General features: G+C 43.6%; 2 protein-coding genes across 2 annotated transcripts; both read left to right on the forward strand.

The window, feature by feature from the left end:
- Positions 1–987: 987 nt before the first annotated feature.
- Positions 988–2,672, forward strand: LOC306788497 (lipocalin-like). Its single transcript, XM_079284044.1, has 6 exons — positions 988–1,148; positions 1,622–1,761; positions 1,844–1,917; positions 2,037–2,147; positions 2,232–2,333; positions 2,438–2,672. Exons 1-6 carry the CDS (start codon positions 1,056–1,058, stop codon positions 2,455–2,457), a joined length of 540 nt encoding a protein of 179 aa, XP_079140170.1. The 5' UTR covers positions 988–1,055; the 3' UTR covers positions 2,458–2,672.
- Positions 2,673–7,238: 4,566 nt separating this feature from the next.
- Positions 7,239–8,912, forward strand: LOC306788587 (lipocalin-like). Its single transcript, XM_079284161.1, has 6 exons — positions 7,239–7,378; positions 7,852–7,991; positions 8,074–8,147; positions 8,271–8,381; positions 8,466–8,567; positions 8,672–8,912. Exons 1-6 carry the CDS (start codon positions 7,286–7,288, stop codon positions 8,689–8,691), a joined length of 540 nt encoding a protein of 179 aa, XP_079140287.1. The 5' UTR covers positions 7,239–7,285; the 3' UTR covers positions 8,692–8,912.
- The last annotated feature ends 832 nt before the right edge of the window (positions 8,913–9,744 follow it).

Raw genomic sequence — 9,744 nt, forward strand, 5'->3', positions numbered from 1 at the left:
TGAAGTGTTCACGGCCTGCGCGGTAATGCCGACTAGGGCAGCTATAAAACCTGTGTCTCAGTCAGAGAAGGGAAATGTGGCAGCGAAATTCTCGCTGCCTCTGTCTAACCTTTCTCTGTCTAACTTTTCTCTGTCAACAGCTCTCAGTGATCTGCTTGCAGAGCAGCAGGCTGACCCCTCCCTGAAGAAGCTGTTACAACAGGTTCAACAGAGTTTCAGACTGAGGGAGAGCGACTTATTTAGACACATATGAAGGTCAGTGAAGTGTGGGTGACTTTATCCTTATCAAAAAGTTCACTTTAAGGTATCAAGGTCAATACGGCATTCTCAGATAAAAACTAGACACACATTAAATGAATAGAGACGTGATGATACACAGCTATTCCTCACGTTGAGCAACAGCAACATCCTATTGTTGATGGTATTTGGTTTGTTTAGGTCATGAGGAGGGGAAAGTATTTACACTCTTTAAACCCACAAAAGAGACACTAAAGTTTCCCTGGAAAGCATTTCAATTCACATCATCATGGTGTTGTATGATTCCCAAACTAATCTGCAAGGGCATTTGTGTTGTCTCTGTGTTTTTCTTACGCTCGCAACTGCTGACAGATGAATTTGATTCTGTGGTCTCTGCCACAGAAAGCAGCCACTGCTTTGTTAACTGCATTTTTTTTACAGCTCATGCTCACAAATTGCATTATCAAATACTGTCCAACTCAGAAATGTGACAGACGGGATATAATCTCCACCCGAATTCTTATTCAGGTTATATAGTTTGTGCTGCATTCTGTCTGTCATGTGGTTGATTGAGTTCTGCCCTGGCAAAGCTTACCTTGGGGCGGTGAAACTGTATGTGTGCTACAAACATACATACAGTTTCCCAGAATCCCAGCTCTACGGTTTTTGTCTGTGTGTGTGTGTGTGTGTGTGCTGGCTGACAGGGAAAAAGGTAATCTCACTCTCCGCTATATAAAGGGTTGTCAGCAGAACTTCAACAACAGATCTTCCTCCACGCTCTCCTTCATCATCGTTTCTGCGACTGCTCCTCAGTAGCTATGACTTTCCCGCTGACGCTGCTGGGAGCTCTGCTCTGCTCCCTGACGGTTTCTTCTGAGGTCGTACCCAAGGCAGACTTCCATGTACAGGAGGTAAGACACCTAAATGGGTGACTATGAGACTTAGTCACAATATTGATTCATGCTGCCTGTTAAATTCCTGCTCCCAACCGGCTAAAAAGGATTTGGCAAGAAAGTGACATGATTATTAAATTGTCAAAGGAAGTTATTTGATGGCATGCACAAGATTTGCTAGAATATGTAAAACAAGGAGTATTTGACTTTGACTTGTATATCCCTCCAGGACAGTTTGTTTGACAGCTATGTACTTGAGTTTGTTGTGTATTTGTCACGTTTGCAATAAGTAAGTGACATTTAGGGGGAATAATGAGGAACCAACTTTTCTAAACCTGCCATCACATTGTTGTTCACTAACTGAAGTTGTTTGTGATGACGGATGACCACTTGAAAAGACAATTGAAGTTGAATGTGCCTCTTGCTACTAAATTCAGACCACCGTGAGCGTTCCTCTCTAGATGGTGTTAACGTTTGTCTCATGTCCGCAGATAGCAGGGAAGTGGTACCTTCTTGGATATGCCTCTAACGCCGAGGGGTTTGTGAACCTCAAAGCAGTCTTGAAGATGGGCACCGCGATGGTGATCCCAACTGCTGATGGGGGAATGGAACTTTCCGTCGCCTATCTCAAGTGAGTGTGAGAGGAGGGAGAGAACAGAAAGGAGGTTAAAAACTACGGTGCTCATCTCACATTTCAATGTTTTCTTTTGCAGCTCCGACGGCTCTTGTTGGAGACAGAACGACTTAGCTAAGAAGACTGATGTGCCTGGGAAGTTCACATACATAAGTGAGCATGAGTGCACCCACACATGCGCGCACAAACACACACACACACACACACATAGAGGCATGCGTGAAACAATAATTTCTGCCATCACATGATCTCTTTCGCCCTCCCTTTGTCAGCCTTTGGGGAAATGAAAGAGATGTACGTGGTCGATGTGAAGTATGATGAGTACGCACTGATTCACACCAAGACCAAGGGGAGTAATCCCACCGAGTTCAACGAACTATATGGTAATGTTCTCATTAGCCATGACGCTACCCTCTGTCCTATGAATGTAATCTTCAGTACAGTACTAATATCATGTGGTCTGACAGGCCGTGCCGTGGACCTCAGTGCTGACCTGCTGGAGACGTTCAGGCAGTTCTCCTTGGAGACCGGCATCCTGCCTGAAAATATTGCTTTCCTGCCCAAAAATGGTACGTTTCATATCAATAGAGAGGTTTTATGTTGAAAACAACCTCTGATTAAGAGAGATGTTTTGCCCTACTCTCCTTACTTTGCTTTTTTCATCCCTCTTTAGCCGAGTGCCCAGCTGGTTAGTGGTCTGCCACCGGTCATTGTCAAAAGGCTGTCTGAAGACTTCAACGTTGATGAATATTTTACATCAATAGAGATCACTGCTGTGAAGTCAGTTCAGTTCATCTTCCCTGCTCTCTCTGACGTTGTATGAAGAAAATCTTCCAACACAACAAAACATGATGTAAAGCCTGGTTTCAATACACAATACTTTTCCTTTAAAGCATTAAAATGCTCTGCAGTCAGTAATGTGTCGGCTATGTTTCTTCCACAAGAAAAGTAAAATCCATCCACATACATACATACATACACATACATACATATATACACATACACATACATATACACATACATATACACACATACATACATACACATACATATATACATATACGTACATATATACATACACATACACATACATAGACACACATACATATATATACATATATACATATACATACATAAAGATATATATACATATACATAGCTATACATATACATATATACATATATGTATATGTATATATGTACATGTACATATATATACATGTACATATATATACATGTACACATATGTACATATATACATACACATATATATATACGTACACATATATATATATACGTACACATATAAGTACATATATATATATATATATATATATATATATATGTACATATATACATATACGTACATATATACATATATGTACATATATACATATATACGTACATATATACATGTATACATATACACATATATACATATACATATATACACACATATATAAACATATACATACACATATATATATAAACATATACATACACATATATATACATACATATACATATATATATATATACATTTAGACCCAGAGATGAAGAGTCTTACACACCAACATGTGACGGAGGCGGTAAAGCGCTTTTACCACACTCCAGACACTGCTGGACGACCCGAAGCCACTAAACCTTGCCAGCCGTGGTTCTAGTTCCAGACGGACAAGTCGCCGTCACCCAGAAACATAGACAACCGATGCCAATGCCCCTCCTAGAGCCTGCTCCTGACTCTAGTCCACTCAGTCCGCCTGCATGCTTACAACTGCCAAAATCTGCCACCCAAAACCATGTCCCAAACCAGAAGTCTTCCCTTTGTTCGCTGAAAAACGCTCAGAACAGACACGCACGACACTCTGACCTCCCCCTTGCAATCAACCAGCCTGCAACGGAACAGGGGACACCCTGGGTACCCCAGAACAATTGGCCCCCAATTTCACAACCTTGCGCGGTGAATAATAGTAGAGCAGATTTGACCGCCCAGCAAGCACGAGATCCAGCCCTTCCAACCATTCGACAGTCGAAGTTGAAACCCACGCGAAAAGGGTCCCGACAACTACCGCTGTTCGACTCGGAAGAGCTGCGAGCTCGCCATTATGTACAACCAAACTGTAAAATGAAAAAGGGTTTATTGGTACACACCTCTAGGGGACAGGAACCGGTCTGTTGGGCCATCCCAGCAGACCCAGGGGGGTGATAGTGTATGCTAACGGTATTTACAGGCATCAAACATATTATGTGTGTGCTCATTTGCAATGGTGTTGCGTGTGTCATAGAGCAAAGGTTTGAATCTCCGGTTGAGGCACTCACGCGCTTCCTGTACAAAGAAGACGCTGTGACACACAGGTGGTTTAGCTTAAACTCGTAACTACATGTGTTGTGAAGCGGGTTAGTCCGTGAGATATTGTGTAGCAACCTGCAGGAACAGCACCTTCTCTGTCATGAGAACGACTGGACTCCCACACACAGTGGCCCCAACCCTGGCGTGTGTGTGTGTGAAGATAACGCGTCCCTGTGCAGGACAAGGTCAACACCTCATGAAAATGAATAAAGAAAGAGGGAAAGGATTAGGCAGGGCTCACAAAACACTGAGAGGAGAGATGCGTGGACTGAGCCCTGACTTTGTGTCTGTTGCGAGGGATACTGAATCAATTCTTGTGTTTTGTGAAACCATAGATCTGTTTTTTATGCTTTGATGCTTGACTTAATAAATTGTTAATACTTATAGATCGTCTACCGTCTTCTGTTCATCGAATATAATTCCAATCAAACGATCTGCGTGGGGTCCTTCTGAAGGTGTAGTCTTTTGGAGTCAGATTATACGGTGGGCTTTTTGCCCGAGGGTAAATCCCCAACAGCTTGGTGACCCCGACGTGATTGGTTATCGATGAGCAAGTTTTTATTTTTGAGACGACGATGTTTTCGACCCACGGCTCCGGGACCAGCCTCTTCTGGCGCCATCTACAACTGAAAGGTAAGCAGAACTTGTTGTCATATGACCAAATACTGCTGATTGAAAACACGAAATTTAGTGATGTTACGTTACGATGTCTGAAAAGTCCTGGTAAACCGATAAAAAGTGTAAGCATCATTAACAAAACCTCTGGGAGGTCGGATCTGAGATCCGAGACGGGGTTGGAGTCCCGCGTCTAATTGTCCGGGTTGGAGTCCCGCGACGGGGTTGGAGTCCCGCGTCTAATTGTTGGGGTTGGAGTCCCGAGACGGGGTTGGAGTGCCGCGTCTAATTGTCCGGGTTGGAGTCCCGAGACGGGGTTGGAGTCCTGCGTCTAATTGTTAGGGTTGGAGTCCCGCGTCTAATTGTACGGGTTGGAGTCCCGAGATGGGGTTGGAGTCCCGCGTCTAATTGTTGGGGTTGGAGTCCCGCGTCTAATTGTCCGGGTTGGAGTCCCGAGACGGGGTTGGAGTCCCGCGTCTAATTGTTGGGGTTGGAGTCCCGCGTCTAATTGTCCGGGTTGGAGTCCCGAGATGGGGTTGGAGTCCCGCGTCTAATTGTCCGGGTTGGAGTCCCGAGATGGGGTTGGAGTCCCACGTCTAATTGTCCGGGTTGGAGTCCCGAGACGGGGTTGGAGTCCCGCGTCTAATTGTTGGGGTTGGAGTCCCGCGTCTAATTGTCCGGGTTGGAGTCCCGAGATGGGGTTGGAGTCCCGCGTCTAATTTTCCGGGTTGGAGTCCCGAGACGGGGTTGGAGTCCCGCGTCTAATTGTTGGGGTTGGAGTCCCGCGTCTAATTGTCCGGGTTGGAGTCCCGAGACGGGGTTGGAGTCCCGCGTCTAATTGTCCGGGTTGGAGTCCCGAGATGGGGTTGGAGTCCCGCATCCAATTGTCTCCGTAGTCTGCGTAGTGCGGAAGAAGTTTGTAACTATTGTCACAAACGAGGACACTGGAAGGTCAACTGTCATTTGTTGAATGCTCAGCCTAATCGGGCTGTATATGGTTCTCATGCTGAAGGCGTTGGGCTAGCCGCACCCGTCGCTCAAGTCAACACTCCTGGCTATTTTTGCTTGCAAGTAAAAGACTCTGATCCGGAGAGTTTGGATCCCTACCGGCCATTTATCCATGAAGGTGTAGTGTCGTTGGTAGGAAGTGAGATGAAAGTGCCAGTGACAATTCTAAGGGACACAGGGGCGGTGGACTCTTTCATTCTGTCAGGAGTACTTGCCTTGTCCGGGGAGTCTGATACAGGGGACCTTGTTCCTGTTCGTGGTATGAGTTTGGATGTCATGTTGGTTCCCGTACACAAAGTAGTGCTCTGTTGTAGTTTGTTCCAGGGTGAGGCTAAGCTGGCGGTGCGCCCAGCATTCCCAGTCCAGGGCATTGCTGTCATCCTGGGAAACGATCTGGTTGGTGCACGTGTCTGGGCAGATGTACCTCCGCCTGTGGTACAACCTGTGCCACTGCTGAGTGTAGACCCACGTGAACGTGATGTCCCTGAAGTGTTCACGGCCTGCGCGGTAATGCCTACTAGGGCAGCTATAAAACCTGTGTCTCAGTCAGAGAAGGGAAATGTGGCAGCGAAATTCTCGCTGCCTCTGTCTAACCTTTCTCTGTCTAACTTTTCTCTGTCAACAGCTCTCAGTGATCTGCTTGCAGAGCAGCAGGCTGACCCCTCCCTGAAGAAGCTGTTTCAACAGGTTGAACAGAGTTTCAGACTGAGGGAGAGCGACTTATTTAGACACATATGAAGGTCAGTGAAGTGTGGGTGACTTTATCCTTATCAAAAAGTTCACTTTAAGGTATCAAGGTCAATACGGCATTCTCAGATAAAAACTAGACACACATTAAATGAATAGAGACGTGATGATACACAGCTATTCCTCACGTTGAGCAACAGCAACATCCTATTGTTGATGGTATTTGGTTTGTTTAGGTCATGAGGAGGGGAAAGTATTTACACTCTTTAAACCCACAAAAGAGACACTAAAGTTTCCCTGGAAAGCATTTCAATTCACATCATCATGGTGTTGTATGATTCCCAAACTAATCTGCAAGGGCATTTGTGTTGTCTCTGTGTTTTTCTTACGCTCGCAACTGCTGACAGATAAATTTGATTCTGTGGTCTCTGCCACAGAAAGCACTGGAAGGCGGCCACTGCTTTGTTAACTGCATTTTTTTTACAGCTCATGCTCACAAATTGCATTATCAAATACTGTCCAACTCAGAAATGTGACAGACGGGATATAATCTCCACCCGAATTCGTATTCAGGTTATATAGTTTGTGCTGCATTCTGTCTGTCATGTGGTTGATTGAGTTCTGCCCTGGCAAAGCTTACCATGGGGCGGTGAAACTGTATGTGTGCTACAAACACACATACAGTTTCCCAGAATCCCAGCTCTAGGGTTTTTGTCTGTGTGTGTGTGTGTGTGTGCTGGCTGACAGGGAAAAAGGTAATCTCACTCTCCGCTATATAAAGGGTTGTCAGCAGAACTTCAACAACAGATCTTCCTCCACGCTCTCCTTCATCATCGTTTCTGCGACTGCTCCTCAGTAGCTATGACTTTCCCGCTGACGCTGCTGGGAGCTCTGCTCTGCTCCCTGACGGTTTCTTCTGAGGTCGTACCCAAGGCAGACTTCCATGTACAGGAGGTAAGACACCTAAATGGGTGACTATGAGACTTAGTCACAATATTGATTCATGCTGCCTGTTAAATTCCTGCTCCCAACCGGCTAAAAAGGATTTGGCAAGAAAGTGACATGATTATTAAATTGTCAAAGGAAGTTATTTGATGGCATGCACAAGATTTGCTAGAATATGTAAAACAAGGAGTATTTGACTTTGACTTGTATATCCCTCCAGGACAGTTTGTTTGACAGCTATGTACTTGAGTTTGTTGTGTATTTGTCACGTTTGCAATAAGTAAGTGACATTTAGGGGGAATAATGAGGAACCAACTTTTCTAAACCTGCCATCACATTGTTGTTCACTAACTGAAGTTGTTTGTGATGACGGATGACCACTTGAAAAGACAATTGAAGTTGAATGTGCCTCTTGCTACTAAATTCAGACCACCGTGAGCGTTCCTCTCTAGATGGTGTTAACGTTTGTCTCGTGTCCGCAGATAGCAGGGAAGTGGTACCTTCTTGGAATTGCCACTAACACCGAGGGGCATTTGGACGACAGAGGCGGCATGAACATGGGCACCGTGATGGTGATCCCAACTGCTGATGGGGAACTGGAACTTTCCTTCGCCCATCTCAAGTTAGTGTGAGAGGAGGGAGAGAACAGAAAGGAGGTTAAAAACGACGGTGCTCATCTCACATTTCAATGTTTTCTTTTGCAGCTCCGACGGCTCTTGTAGGAGAATGAACAACGTAGCTAAGAAGACTGATGTGCCTGGGAAGTTCACATACATAAGTGAGCATGAGTGCACCCACACATGCGCGCACAAACACACACACACACACACACACACACAGAGGCATGCGTGAAACAATAATTTCTGCCATCACATGATCTCTTTCACCCTCCCTTTGTCAGGATGGGGGGAAATGAGAGAGATCTACGTGGTCGATATGAAGTATGACGAGTATGCACTGATTTACACCACGAGCAAGGGGAGTAATCCCACCGTGTTCAACAAACTATATGGTAATGTTCTCATTAGCCATGACGCTACCCTCTGTCCTATGAATGTAATCTTCAGTACAGTACTAATATCATGTGGTCTGACAGGCCGTGCCGTGGACCTCAGTGCTGACCTGCTGGAGACGTTCAGGCAGTTCTCCTTGGAGACCGGCATCCTGCCTGAAAATATTAATTTCCTGCCCAAAAATGGTACGTTTCATATCAATAGAGAGGTTTTATGTTGAAAACAACCTCTGATTAAGAGAGATGTTTTGCCCTACTCTCCTTACTTTGCTTTTTTCATCCCTCTTTAGCCGAGTGCCCAGCTGCTTAGTGTTCTGCCACCGGTCATTGTCAAAAGGCTGTCTGAAGACTTCAACGTTGATGAATATTTTACATCAATAGAGATCACTGCTGTGAAGTCAGTTCAGTTCATCTTCCCTGCTCTCTCTGACGTTGTATGAAGAAAATCTTCCAACGCAACAAAACATGATGTAAAGCCTGGTTTCAATACACAATACTTTTCCTTTAAAGAATTAAAATGCTCTGCAGTCAGTAATGTGTCGGCTATGTTTCTTCCACAAGAAAAGTAAAATCCATCCCCATACATACATACATACATATATACATATACATATACACATACATATACACATACACATACATATACACATACATATACACACATACATACATACATACATACACATACATACATATATTACATATACATACATATATACATATACATACACATACATACATATATACATACACATACACATACATAGACACATACATATATATACATATATACATATACATACATATACATATATATATCTATACATATACATATATACATATATGTATACAAATACATATACATATATATATATCTATACATATACATATATACATATATGTATACAAATACATATACATATATACATATATGTATATGTATATATGTGTACATGTACATATATATACATGTACATATATATACATGTACACATATGTACATATATACATACACATATATATATACGTACACATATATATATACGTACACATATAAGTACATATTGTTGTGGAATATTTCTATGAAAAGTCGGGAGAAGAGTGTCAAAGTGTTATCAAATCAATGTCAAATGAAACAGAGTCTGGATGAACGATCAAGGTTGTAATAGTCAATTTATTTGCTTGCAAGCAAAGAGAACACTGTCCCACAGATACATCACGTCATCTGCAGGAGGTGCTCTGAATAACACAGTCAGATGCATGTTTTGCAAGCAAAGAGAACACAGTCTCACAGATACATCACCGTCATCTGTAAGAGGTGCTCTGACAACATAGTCAGATACATGGACCTTTATACTGCTTC

Source organism: Melanostigma gelatinosum, assembly GCF_949748355.1.
Source record: "Melanostigma gelatinosum genome assembly, chromosome: 14".
NCBI lineage: Eukaryota > Metazoa > Chordata > Actinopteri > Perciformes > Zoarcidae > Melanostigma > Melanostigma gelatinosum.